The 13,855-nt window shown below is 37.8% G+C and overlaps 1 protein-coding gene across 1 annotated transcript in view; it reads right to left on the minus strand.

Annotated features, from left to right (window-relative positions):
* AKAIN1 (A-kinase anchor inhibitor 1) overlaps positions 1 to 13,533 on the minus strand; it is a 60,875-nt gene extending 47,342 nt beyond the window's left edge. The window contains exons 1-2 of the mRNA XM_034996288.1: positions 13,500 to 13,533; positions 13,286 to 13,408 (exon numbers count right to left, since the gene is read on the minus strand). Coding sequence (XP_034852179.1) covers positions 13,286 to 13,408; positions 13,500 to 13,533 — 157 coding nt within the window. The remainder of the gene's footprint in view (positions 1 to 13,285; positions 13,409 to 13,499) is intronic.
* Positions 13,534 to 13,855: the final 322 nt, after the last annotated feature.

Raw genomic sequence — 13,855 nt, forward strand, 5'->3', positions numbered from 1 at the left:
TGCTTTGGGTTTTATTCTCTATTTTTGCAGCTGAAAGGGGTTTTCCAAGAACAAAGGGTGATCTGAGTCATTTCCAGTGTTTTATGGGGTTTCTTGCACCTCTCCCCAGACAGTATAGCTATCCTGAAAATACAATATTTCTTAATAATTTGGTTGGTGGCCATAAGTTCTACACTCTTTTGCCAAATATAAAGCATTCAAATAGCCTTACTGACACTGGTTGTGTTCAAAGCCATCGGATAGATTTAGAATGCAAACAGTTTTACAGCTCTTGAACTGCAGTTTGCATGAAGGCATATGGGCAGCCTCAACATAATACAATCAGTGCTACCCTTTGCATCTGGCTCAACACAGGCTTAAACAGATGGAACCTGCCTCAGCAGCAACAAGATGCAAGTCAGCTGATGGGCAGGATAAGGTATGTGCATGACAAGATACAGTCTTTTCACTTCCCCCAAATTACACCAGAAACCAGGGACCAAGGGCACTTCATTCTGTCTTCTTTGCTTTATCACCAGAAGTGTGATACACTCTGAGATAATCTTTGAATGATTGAAAGGCCTCTTTAAAAGGTCTCTTTATAACTTATTTTTTAATGGGCTTTATTCTCTTAATGCATAAACAATTATTCATGATTAAGTTCAAGAAAAATCAGTGTGGTGTAAGAAAAGAGAAAAGATTTGAGAACGAGTCAGACTCAAGTCCACCATTTACTAGCTGTGTGACCTTGGATAAGTTACTTAATTTTCTCATCTGCAATATAAGGCTGAAGGTATTGTGAAGGTTTGTTGTGGGGATTAAATGTGATAATGTATTAACAGATTAATTAAGAGAGCACAGCCCCAATTAAACCCATTCCAGGAAATTGCTGACACATTGGAAATAGATGACACCCTACAGGAATACAAACTAATATGTTAAATCAGTACTTCTCAAATATTAATGTGTATATAAATCCCATGAAGATCTCCTTAAAATGCAGATTATGATTCAGTAGATCAGGGTGGGGAGAAATTCTGAGATTCTGCATTTCGAACAAGCTCCCACGTAATTTCCAGGCTGCAGAGTGCTGCTGGTCCATAAGATATATTTTGAGTAGCAAGGTATTAGATGTATCAGCATTTAAAAAGAGAGAAACTATTTATGCCACCTCCAACCTCAGAGCATGTCTTTGTAAATGTTAAATAAGGAAGGAATGCAGATATATTCCCATAGACTTCCAAGCTACACAGAACCCAAGAAAGTAATAGAAATAAAGAATGCCTGAAAATGGTCCCAAGAGCATCCTTGATTAGTTTGCTGTGGCAGTAGCGGGTAATATGATCCAGTGAAAACCAATGCAACAGGTCAAGGACAGAAGAAAAAACTCCTCAGCCCATCCTCAGCTCTTCTCTGCCCTTCTTTCTCCAGTGAACTCTTCATTTTCTCTACCCAACACCACATTGCTACCTAGCCAGAGGACAATATACTCCTAACCCAGTTTTTGCTTGTTTATATTTTAGAAAGGGCAATTAATATTATTCCCAGTAAAACTCAAGCACTCTACTACATTTTTTATTTACAATTATTTCATCAGTAAATTTTATATTCAAGAATATTATCTCCAATTTTTGCTACTACTGGAGTTATTATTCTGTTGAATTAATTTAAATACCTAATAATACTACTAGATTTTTTTATATCTTAGTGTAAGTGATAAATTTAAAAACAGACTGTCTCATAGGAAAATAAAAGTTTCCTTTTATTCTACCATAAAAGCCAGATTCTTTGATAGATCCAGTCTTATTCAACAACTATGGCTTAAGTTCCCAATATAGTCTCATTGTCTCTGTTTAAACACCTCTACTCAAGGCAACTCATTCTTTTTTTTTTTTTTAAGATTTTATTTATTTATTAGAGAGAGAGAGAGCAAGAGAGTGCAAGCAGGGGGAGCTGTGGGGAGAGGGAGAAGCAGACTCTCTGCTGAGCAGGGAGCCCGATGTGGGGTTGGATCCCAGGACCCTGGGATCATGACCTGAGCAGAAGGCAGACACAACTGATGGAGCCACCCAGGTGCCTCAAGGCAACTCATTCTTTAGTCAAACAATCCACTGCATTTTGAAATAGCCATCTATCAGAGAGGCAGCCACCACCTCCACTACCACCATCTACCTCATTCTAACACCGTTATTTCCAGTCAATGATAGGAATTCTGATAGGAAACAAGACAGTGAACAAGTTGGACTAGACACCCCAACTTTCTTACTCTCATGCTGAAGTTATCAAACTGGGCACTTCTACTTATAGATATTTGAACAAGGAGCTAGATGAACTGGGAGGCACAGAAGAAAAAGAGTCACCTAATAGAATCAACTATTTTACTTGGAAACTTGGGAGAATATTTTATACAAAAATGAACATGGTAACACTATGAAGTAGTGATTTATGTGATATATAAACATTAAATTAGAAACTCCAAAGAAACTACAATAGACAGATTAGAGCTATAACTCTCAGACTTCCCCCAAGTTCTCATCTATTCCTTCTAACATTAATTTATTCTACTCAGTCTTTAGAGCTTAAAAAAAAATAGAAAAATTTGAAAACCCATCTTGAGATATCCCCACTGTTTGCATTATTTGCAGCTCACCCTGGCTCCAGACATACCCTGATTCTTCACTCTCCATACTCATTTTAATGCATTATTCAACCAACTATAATTTCAAATAATTTTTAGTATCTCTGAGGACAGTTGAAATAGATTGAAAAGAAGAATTTTCATTATGAAGCATTGAAACATAGTTTTTTCCAAATGTCTTGACTTGTAGGTTTCAAATGATTACAGAAATGAAGTGCTGGAAAAGAATTCTTTTCTTCTAAGGACTGCTAGAAGTTGTTGAATTGGGCCTAGGGAAGGCCATAGAGGTGAATTAAGCAGAAATATAAAAAAAGGAAGGAGAGAATGTGACATGGACATGAAAAAAGAAAAACCAAATGAGGCAGAAGACATTGAAAAACTAATCTGTGTTATTCAATCTGTAAAGACTTAAAGAAAGCGAGGTAAAAATACATCTAGAGAGAGAAGTGGCACAAATTGGAAAAAAAAATGAAGATAGAGGATAGAATAAAAGGGAAGGGAAAATAAAATTAATGACTATACTGCTGTAAGAAAAGAAATGGGACATTTTAAAGAATATTACAGGCTCAAAGAATACAGGACAGTGTCTCTGTAGGTTTGCATTTTATGGAAGCAGTTTATGAGTCGTGTGCGATGCTTTAAAAGAGACTATGACATAGCCATATTTTCTGAAAGGAAACATCAGCAAAACTTTTCTGTTGGAAAAAGTAAATTAGAACAGTTAAAATTTTATAGTGTGCTTATGCACAATTAATTTTTTCATGGAAAAAAAGAATCTAGCATTGTTGAAGACTTTTTTTTTCCTACCAAAGAGCTATGTATCCATGTCTATATTTGTACAAACAAGTTCTCCCAAGTCACACACAGAAAAAAAGTTGTTTTTACTAGATGACAGGAGAGGGAGAATCAGTGAATCAGTTGAGGAGAACATTCAAATTAAAACCAGTTTGGTTAGTTTTTTAAAAGCACAAAGCATTCAACTCAATATTCAACTTCAAAATTGTAAATAGACACTATAAATCTTATTCAACTAATTTGGAATACAAAAATTTATTTATACATAAATGCCACACTAAGTCAGGGTACCTGGGTGGCTCAGTTGGCTAAGTGTCCGACTCTTGACTTTGACTCAGGTCATGATCTAGGGTTGTGAGATCGAGCCCCAAGTCAGGCTCCATGCTGAGCTTGAGATTCTCTCTCTCCCTCTCTCCCATCTCTCCACCCCCCCCACACACACACAAATAAAATGATAATAAAAATAAATACATGAAATGAATAAGTTCCACACTAAGTGAATTTCAGAAGGGAAAAATCAATGACAAAAAAAAAATATCTGGAAAGAAGAGTTGAAGAGAAAAATAAGAGACAGGAAAGGGATATGAGAAGGGGAAAGAAAAGAGGCAGAAAATCAAGACAGAGTTTCCTGCTAAGGAAAGGAAGAAAGATACTAAAGACAGAAAAAATAGCATATTGAGAGATTCAAAAAAGACTTTTTAAACAAAACAAGAAAAATAAAGAATAACAAATTTTTTGAAAAGTATAATGACAAAGATTAGATCCTCAATACAGTCCAAATTGAGAAGTTGGGTGCTCTTCTTATATCTGGCTCACTTGGCTGTATGTTTGGGAATAAATTTAATCATGACCTTTGGAAATAATAACTTTATTGCTCAGCCATACAAAAAGAATTAAATCTTGCCATTTGTGACAATATGCATGGCTCTAGAGGATATTATCCTAAGTGAAATAAGTCAGACTGAGAAAGCCAAATGATTTCATATATATGTGGAATCTAAAAAACAAAACAAATTAACAAACAGAATAACAGAAAACAGGAACAGACTCATAAATACAGAGAACAAACTGGCAGCTACCAAAGGGAAGAGGGATGGGAGGTTGGGCAAAACAGGTGAAGGGAATTGAGTGATACAAAGTTTCAGCTACAAAATAAATAAGTCACAGAGATGAAAAGTATGGCATAGGGAATATAATCATAATATTGTAATAAGGTATGGTAACAGATCCTGACTATACTTACAGTGGTGAGCACTGAGTAATGTACAGAATTGTCAAATCACTGTGTTATACACCTAAAATTAATTTAACATTCTATGTCAACTATACTTCAATAATAAATATTCTAAAAAGAAAGAAACACTAGTTTTTTAAACAATTGTTCAAAGCTCTGCATCTCTATTCAAAGGTTCAGTTCAGAATTAGAAGAGTCATACTACATTACACAGGGATTTTGGTATCAGAGAAGAATTATTTTTTAGACCACGGTAGCTAAAAATATAGAAATGTTGACTCTTTGATTACTTTCTAACCTATTTTAAAAACCAGCTTGTAACAGAAGAGATACCCTTTGCAACCTTAGAGTAGGAAAAAATTTCCTAGATAGGACACAAGAAGCATGAATCATAAAAGAAAATAATTGATGAATGGGACCTCGTCATAATTAAAATTGTCTTCTATCTGAAAGCTACTGCTGAGAAAATAAAAATGCAAGCTACAGACTAGGAGAAAATATTTATAATATGTATATCTGACATCTATATTCATAAGTCTTGCAACTCAATAAGACAACAACCCAACTAAAACTTGTCAAAATGTTTAAATAGGTGCTTCATAAGAGAAATGTATTACTGATGGCCAATAAGCATATGAAGACTTCTCAACACAATTAGTCAACAGAGAAATATAAATTAAACCACAGTGAAGTATCATTACATACCTAGGAGAATGGGGAAAATGAAAAAGACTGGCAATGCCAAATGTTGATGAGATATGGAGCAACTAGAACTCTCATACATTTTTGGTAGGAATGTAAAATGTTACAACCACTTCGGAAAACAGTTTCAGTTTCTTATAATATTAAACATATACTTACCCTAGGACTCCTCTATCCATTCCACTCCTACATGGCTACCCAAGAGAAATGAAAACTATGTCCACATAAAGACTTATGTATGAACATTCACAATAGCTTTATTTATCATAGCCAGAAAGTGAAAATAGCCTCTAAATCCATCAACATTGTATGGCCACACATACTGTGGCATATAGAGACAACAGACAACAATATGATAAATCTCAAAAACATACTGAGCAAAAGAAGCCAGATATAACAAAGTACATACTGTATGATTCCATTTATATGAAATTCTGGAAAAGGCTAAAGAGCTATAGTGATAGAAAACAATTCAATGTTTATCTGGGGCCTGGGGACATGGGAAGGTGAATTGGGATGGACTGAAAAGAATTACTTTATGTAAATTGTACTGCCAAAGAGTTGATCTAAAAGACAGTTTGTAACAATCTGATATTTCTAATAAATAGAAATATGGGTAAGAATATCCTAAAAATTGAATATTTTGAGAACTAGAATTAACTATAAAATATGCTAACTCAATTTTTCCTAATTCTTAAAACTGTTTTAAATCTAAAATAATTTCACATTTTCTATTCAATCATTTTGAATTATTGTATTTAGTCAATATGAATGATTAAAGAATGAGTAAAATGTTGCAATTTATTTTACAAATAGGCATTATTCTTTTCTTCATTCATTTATTCAATAAGCATTTATTGATCAGGGGATCAATACTAAGAACAGTATCAGATACTAAAGATTCAAATGTATAAGACACAGGTATGCTCTCAAGTAGCTTAGAGTCTGGTTGAAAAAAAGACAGGGAAAAGGGAAAGAAGAACACAGACACAGCTGAGGTCTGCAAATATGTATCTACAGAGGTGTCAGGTGGCAGGGTTTACATGAAGTCAGGGTACAGATGTGTTAAAATATCTATAGTAAGCCTGAAATGGAGTCATGCATAGTAAGTCCCCATGTCAGCAGACCAAAACTTACCTAAGTGCCTATGCTTGGCTCTCCCAGAAAAGGTAGGCCTATGTCAACCAATCAGCACTTGCCTGCTCAGCACAAGTTACCTGACCAGGCTCCAAGACTTCCCTCTCCTCCATGAAAGAAGAGTGACACTGCTTTAACTAATCAGCAAATGCCCAGTATAATGTCTTTGTTTCTGATCACTTTGGTCTAGAAAAGTCTCTCACCTTATACAACTCTTCAGGGCTTTCTTTTCTTTTCTTTTCTTGTTTTAGTATTTATTTTTGAAAGAGAGAGAGAGCTCTCATGAGGAGGAGGAGGGACAGAGGGTGAGGGAGTGGGAGAGAATCTCTAGCAGAGTCCCTGCTGAGCGGGGAGCCCCACACACATGGGGCTCAATCTTAGGACCCTGAGATTATGACCTGAGCCAAAATCAAGAGTCAGCTGCTCAACTGACAGAGCCACCCAGGCGCCCCCTCTTCAGAGTTTTCCATCCTGCTAGATTGGATGCTGCCCAACTCATGAATCACTGCATAAAGCCAATATGACCTTTTCAAAATTTATGATTTTTGGATTTTTCCCTTAGCACATGAGAATGCCACTAAACCAATGGAATCCAATTTGGGGAGGGAAAGAAATTAAGGCACAAGGAACCCTCTAAGGGAGAAGGAAAATAAGAGGTCATTTTGGACTAGAGCTTGTGGGGTTGAAAGCCTAGCACCATGAGAGCAAAGGCATAAGAAAGCTGGCAGGACCAAGGCAGGATTTCTGAGCTTAAGGTGGAGCTGTTCTGCATGCCAACAAGGTCTTCAGAGCAGCTCTGTAAGTGACTGCTGAAAAATCAGCAGAGAGGAAGGGAAAGAATCCTGAGAATGAAGTGTCTGGGTTGTTGAAGTCTTCCTGGATGGTAGGTGCACAGAGGACAGAGAAGATAATGAACCTCACAGCATGGCTTCTATCAGTGGGGGAGAGAGTTGGATAGTTAGAAATACCGTTGACCCTTGAACAACACACATTTGAACTGCACGGGTCCACTTACACATGGATTTTTTACAGTAGAGTACTGTAAATGTATTTTCTTGTCCCTATGATTTTCTTAATACCATTTTATCTTCTCTGGCTTACTTTATTGTAAGAATACAGTATATAATGCATATAACACACAAAGTCTGTGTTAATTGACTGTTTATGTTATGGTGAGGCTTCTGATCAAGAGTAGGCTATTAGTAGTTAAGTTTTGGGGAAGTCAAAAGTTACACACCTATTTTCAACTGTGGAGGAGGGAGGTTGGCACCCCTAATCCCCATTGTTCAACGATCAACTGTACTGAGATGTTACCACATAAATCTAAGGAGAAAAGAGTTAAAAGTTCTTTGAATAAGCTAATAATGCTTAAGTAGAACGATAACATTTTGAAATTGATGGTTTTCATAGTCAGTAATTCCTTTTTATACCACTTTAGGTAACAATAGTAGACATTTAGGCTGAATCCTATTTTTTTTTTTTTTTAAGATTTATTTGAGAGAGAACTGCCATGCACGTGCATGAGTGAGGGGAGGGCAGGAGGAAAGGGAGAGAATCTCAAGCAGACTCTCCGCTGAGCACGGAGCTCTCTTCTGGCTTGGTCTCATGACTTTGAGATCATAACCTGAGCTGAAGTCAAGAGTCAGATGCTTAGCCCACCAAGCCACCTAGGCGCTCCTGAATCCTATTGCTTTATAAAGACATTGAAATGAGTTCAGAAAATAAACAAACAAATTCTTAGCATTTGAATTTTAAAGTAAGTGCTTGAAATGCAGAGTGGAGACTAAAATCTTGAAAGCCAAGGCTTTCAATTCATTGCTGGAGCAGTGGGGGGAAAGTTTTTTTTAAGTCCTAGCCTCAAGGCCCCTAAAATTATAAAGTCTCTAAAATAAACAGAGTTGGGATGAGAAAAGAAAAAAAAAGCATAGCCAGTTTGAAAATTCATTCTGGGTTTGGGGGCAAGTTTTGGTTTTGGTTTTGGTTTTACAAGAATAGATTAGATAAGAAACTATGGATTTAGCAGCGTCTCCAGAAAAGGAGATTGTTGTCCCATGTCTGTGTCCCAACCCTGGTCATCCCATGAAGAGGTAGGGCCTCAGAAGGGAAATGATTGGTAGCCCAGATGAATCCAGAGAAATCCAAGACCTTCATTTGACAAGGGTATATATAGTTCAGAAAGACCTCTGGCCTCTTGAAAATTTTCCAGGCCAATGCTGGACGGATAAATACCAGTAACAGAGTGAGTTGTCTGGGTAGATGAAATTTAGGGCCCCCTCCCAGGTCCTTCCTAACCCCAGGGAACTTTTATGAACCTGTGAAAAACAAGACAAGCTCAAAATGGAGTCGCTCGTGCTAAGCCCCAAGTTACCAAACTGAGACTAATTACAGGTTTAGCTTTCCCAGTAACAGGATCTTAAACCAGTCATTCGGCAATTGCCTCATCAGCACTAGTTAGGTAATGTTCCTGACAAACCCCTGCTATCCCCTAAAGGAAAGTAACCCTGCAAAAACTAACTCACTCTTTTGCCTACTAGAAGTTCCTTGTTCCTGCTCCTTTCTGCCTATAAAAGTCTTTCATTTTTACGCCTTCTTTCTATCTGCTAGATTGCTGCCTGATAGGAGTCAGTTTTTGCTCAAATAAACTCTTAAAATATTTAATATGTCTCAGTTTATATTTTTACACCTGGAAGTGTTGAACATGTAGCCAGCAGTGGCCTTGAGGTCAGAATAAGAAAGGCTCCAGAGGGACCAGAGGCCTTGGTGAGACATGGCCATCTAAGATGATGGATCAGGGATCAAGCCCCCCAAGCAAAGGACAAAGTCCCAGCTCAGTAACTGCTAGAGAACAGCTGGTGTCTGAAAACTGGATACCCTACCCCCTTGAGTTTGGATACAACCTCAAGAGAAAGGTGCACAGTAGAAATCTTTCATTAGCTATTTAAAATCCTGAGTTTTACTCAGAGGTTTCTGAAATGACAGTAATCAGTCACTTTGACTGAATTTGACCAAAAGCTTCTAGATTAAGTGTTCTGCTATTGAACAACATGACAAAAAGATTAGCATTAGTTATAGACAAATCTTTTTTTAGTGGCCTGAGCATTTATACCAAATTTTCTAACATTTTTGAGTCCTTGATTCACATAGCATTTCTGGCTACCTAAAATGTTATCACTTCCACTCCACACAGCTGCCTCTATGTCACCCAAGTTTAAATGTTACTCCTCTGAGAGATTTTTCCTGTCTAACCAACCTTAGTGGGTCCAACACCCATCCCCACTACACACACACACACACACACACACACACACACAAAGCATTTGTGCACCTGCACATGCACACACACACTGTTTATTCTCTGTCAGGGGTCCTAGATTCATTTCCTTTATATCACTTTCCTCAGTTTGCTATTTCATAGTTATTTGTTTGATTACCTGTTTAATGTCTGTTTAATTACCTGTTTAGTGCTACACTGTTATCTCTATGAGAGCAGAAACTGCTCCTGTTTTATTTTCACAGTACTCACAGTGCCTAGCGTGGTCTTCACGGTGTAACAGCCATTTGATAAACACATGTTGAGTGACTGTGCCAAGCTCTACGTCTATGCTGTTATTTGCTTAAATTTATTTACTCCTGAGATAGATGCTGTTATTGTCCTCATCCTAAAGACAAGGAAAATGAGCCACAGAGAGATTAGGTAGCTTTGCAAAGCCGGTTAATGATAGAGCCAGAAGTTAAACCCTAGTAAAAAGGAGGAAAAAAAACTAAGCATGACTGACTCCAGAGCATGCTCTCTTGTCTCCTACAGAACATTTTCTCTTTTTACACAGAAGGCAATGGCCTGGGCCTCACCATCCCTGTGGTACTAGGATGACAATGACCAGTAACCAAGCCAAGACACCAGTGGGCCAAACAGTTTCTAGTTCATTTCTGGAAGAGTTAATGAATGGGGAACTGTTCAGTCCAAGCGTACCCAGCAATTCATTGACAGAGTAGAGGTTTCCGATGTTGCCTGGGGTCTACAGGGGAATAGGCTACATGGGATGAGGATGAGATGGAGCTTTTTTTGACTCAGGGATATTTTGGCATAGCTTAAAAAAAATTGAATAATCTCTTTTTTTCATTACCATACTGCAACAGCCATCCTATCCCAATCCCAAACTTCAGAACTTCCTGACCCTGAAGTTCATGAATGAGGTGACAGGTGGGCTGAGGTAGGGGATTTTAGACTCACTTTATTCAAAACTGAATTCATCAGCTTTCCTCCCATTTTAACATTCTCCTATATTCTCTTTCTCCACTAGTGGTGGTATCTTAGTCTATGCTTGAAGTCTACAAGTGACCCTTAACTTGGCTGACTTAATTTTCTAAATATCTCTTAAATTTGCCAACTACTCTCCATTGCCATCACCCTTGCCCTCATCAAACCCTCATTATCTCTCGCCTGGACTATTGCAATAGCATTGTAACTGCCCTCCTGGTCTCATGTTTCCATATTCATCTGCTTATTTATATTCATCTGCTTTATGTCATCTCTTTCACAACCACTCAACTATGCCTTCAGAATGGGAAAGGAGTCATAGACAGTGAGTAAATGAACGGATGTGGCTGTGTTTCAATAAAGCTTTATTTATAAAAGCAGGTGGTGGGCCAGAGTCACCCCAATTTACCTCATAGTTATCAGAGTTATCTGTAAAGTATGCAGCACTAACCACGTAACTATATCATTCTTCTCCAAAGAAAACCATAAAACATTGGATAATGCCACATTGTCTATAAAAGATCCAAACTTCTAATGGCCTATGAATTTGACTTGGTCCCTGCCTGCTGTCTTACATTATATCTCACCACTCCTTGCCTTGCACTTCATGTTCCTGTAACACTAACTCTATCTAGTTCTCTGCACACAAAAGTTGTTCCCTGATGTTTCTAGTCTGATATCCTTATCCACACTCTTCCTCCTACCTGGAATGACCCACTCGTGTTTTCTCTTCACTTAGCTAATTCCTGCTTATTCTTCTGACAAGACCCAGGCCTCCTTCTGGAAGCTTTCCATAATCCACACAGGAGCAGTGCCCTCCCCTATCTCCCAGGAATCTCTCTGTTTATCTCTGTCATTTTTAGTACTGTGCTTGATCATAATTATTTGTGTATCTCCCTCATTAACTATAAGTTCTTCCATAGAACTTTCCTGTATCTCATTTACCTTTTAATTCAATGCCCAGCATTTTCTTCTCACATGGTAGAAACTATAAATATTTTTAAATGTTTACTGAATAAATGAATGTTTGAATGAATGCACTAAACTAGTCTGATTTTTTAAAAGAGTTAATGTAAATGAAATAGGGCTTGTTGAATACAAGCATTGTGTCTGCCATACACATCTTTAGTTATATGTGTGCATGCATGTGTGTATGTATCCTGTTAGAAATTGCATTTATATATACATATAGAGAGAGATAGATAGATGTATATTTAAAACAATTTTATTATGGAAAATTTCAAACATATACAGAAGTAGAAAAGAACTGCTTGTTCTTAATGAACTCCATCCCCACCATGTACCCCTCCCCCCTCACCCAGTGTCAATATATATTAATGTACAACAAATCTTGTTTTACTATACTTGTACCCACGTCCCCAATCCTCCCATCTCCAGATATTGAGGCCTATTTCAGATATATCATTTCATGTGAAACCTTTTCAATAGGTATCTCTAAAAATTAAGGATTTAAATATTTTAACAGAATCACTGCATGATTGTACCTTTAAAAAATGGTTCTTAGCCATAGTTAAAGTTCATCAAAATTAGCATCGTCATTGTCTTACCAACAGTAATATGTCCTTAAATGCTATAACTCTGATCCCACTTCTTTCAATGTGTGCATTATGAGCATCTAATATTTAAGTTCTAGCCATTCTCCCCTAAAATTAGATATTATTGTTTTTTGGAATATGTATTTCCTTATCAACATATATATAAATAGCTACCTCACTTTAAAAATCCACTTACTGTGAGATTTTTTATAATAAATTTTTAAATTGTATTTATCTAAAAATATCTTTATTTCACCCTTATCCTTAAAGGAATAGTTTTATTCCACAAGTTTTTGGATTGATTTGTTATCTTTTTCTCAGTACACCAACCACTTCTCCATCTTAGTTTTGGACAGGGCTGGATTAGACTGGGAAAAGAACTCCCTCAGTTTATCTACAAGGTATTTCCTATCTGCACCATCTATAGCAGCAAATGCAGAAGAGAGCCTGCTCTCCGCTCAGAATGGGCTCAGACTAAGCCTAAGGTTCAGGTAAAATCCTAGCTCTTTCAACGATCACCAGAATCTCAGTTCTTACCTAATTTAGATAAAGCTAGTTAAATTAAGCACTTTGAGCACCCAGGCTTTTGAAACAGAAGTCTATATCCAGGGACACAGTGGTAAGAGAGAAAACCGTGCACATTCTTCCCTCCCCGCGCCCTGCCCCCCACCCCCACCCCCACCCCAGCCCTGAGTCCTAGGAATAGTTTTCTCTCCCAGAAGGGCTCTGAGGTGTTGATGCAGGTGGCAGCATACACTGTGGAATGAGTTGGCAGCTAGTCAGAGGAGGCGTGCCCTTTGAAGAGCAAGGTCAGACCTCAGGAGCAGTCTCTGGGACTGTTGGGATCCAGCCTTTGTAACAGTTCAACTTCCTAATGCTTGCTTCCTTATCTCAGAATAGCTGAAAGTCTCAGACTGGTCAGCTGAAATGCAGCGATGGAGGACGGCCCAAGAGAGGGCAGTTCCTAAATTTTCTGACACTTTTACCTCTGGGAGCTCTTTGTTCTTCAGATTTGTATAAGAAATCCCTACTTTGCACATTTTCCTGACACAAGCCATCTAGTACTTGGTTATAATCATTCGACACCTTTTGATGCTTACTGCGCTGTTCTGAAATGGGACAAACTAAGCCATAAGTACACAAGTAGATTGGGGTCTGTGCTTAAAGTGGAGGTATTGTAGGATTTCATCTGTAACTTGCCTTTAGCTTCAGAAGTTGGGCTGGCATAGTCCATTACTGAGGATGAAGCTTTTCTGTGAGCTGCTCTTGATCACACAGGTGGGATTCAGAAGGATGTACAGAATAGTCCTTTAATTCAGGTTCAAGCTGCCCACTGCCAACCAGACAGTGTCAACCCTGAATGGTGTGAAAGAAACAGCTTCTCTACCCCATTACTCCTGTACCACCTGATTTTGAAAGCCTTTATCCTCAAAGGAAACAGCTTCTCCACCCCATTACTCCTGTACCACCTGATTTTGAAAGTCTTTATCCTCAACTTACACAATTATACCTCTCCTGAACTTGTTCTTTTCTTTTCCCCAGAACTCTTGAGAAAA

Source organism: Mirounga leonina, unplaced genomic scaffold, assembly GCF_011800145.1.
Source record: "Mirounga leonina isolate KUSES-001 unplaced genomic scaffold, KU_Mleo_1.0 Mir_93, whole genome shotgun sequence".
Taxonomy (NCBI): domain Eukaryota; kingdom Metazoa; phylum Chordata; class Mammalia; order Carnivora; family Phocidae; genus Mirounga; species Mirounga leonina.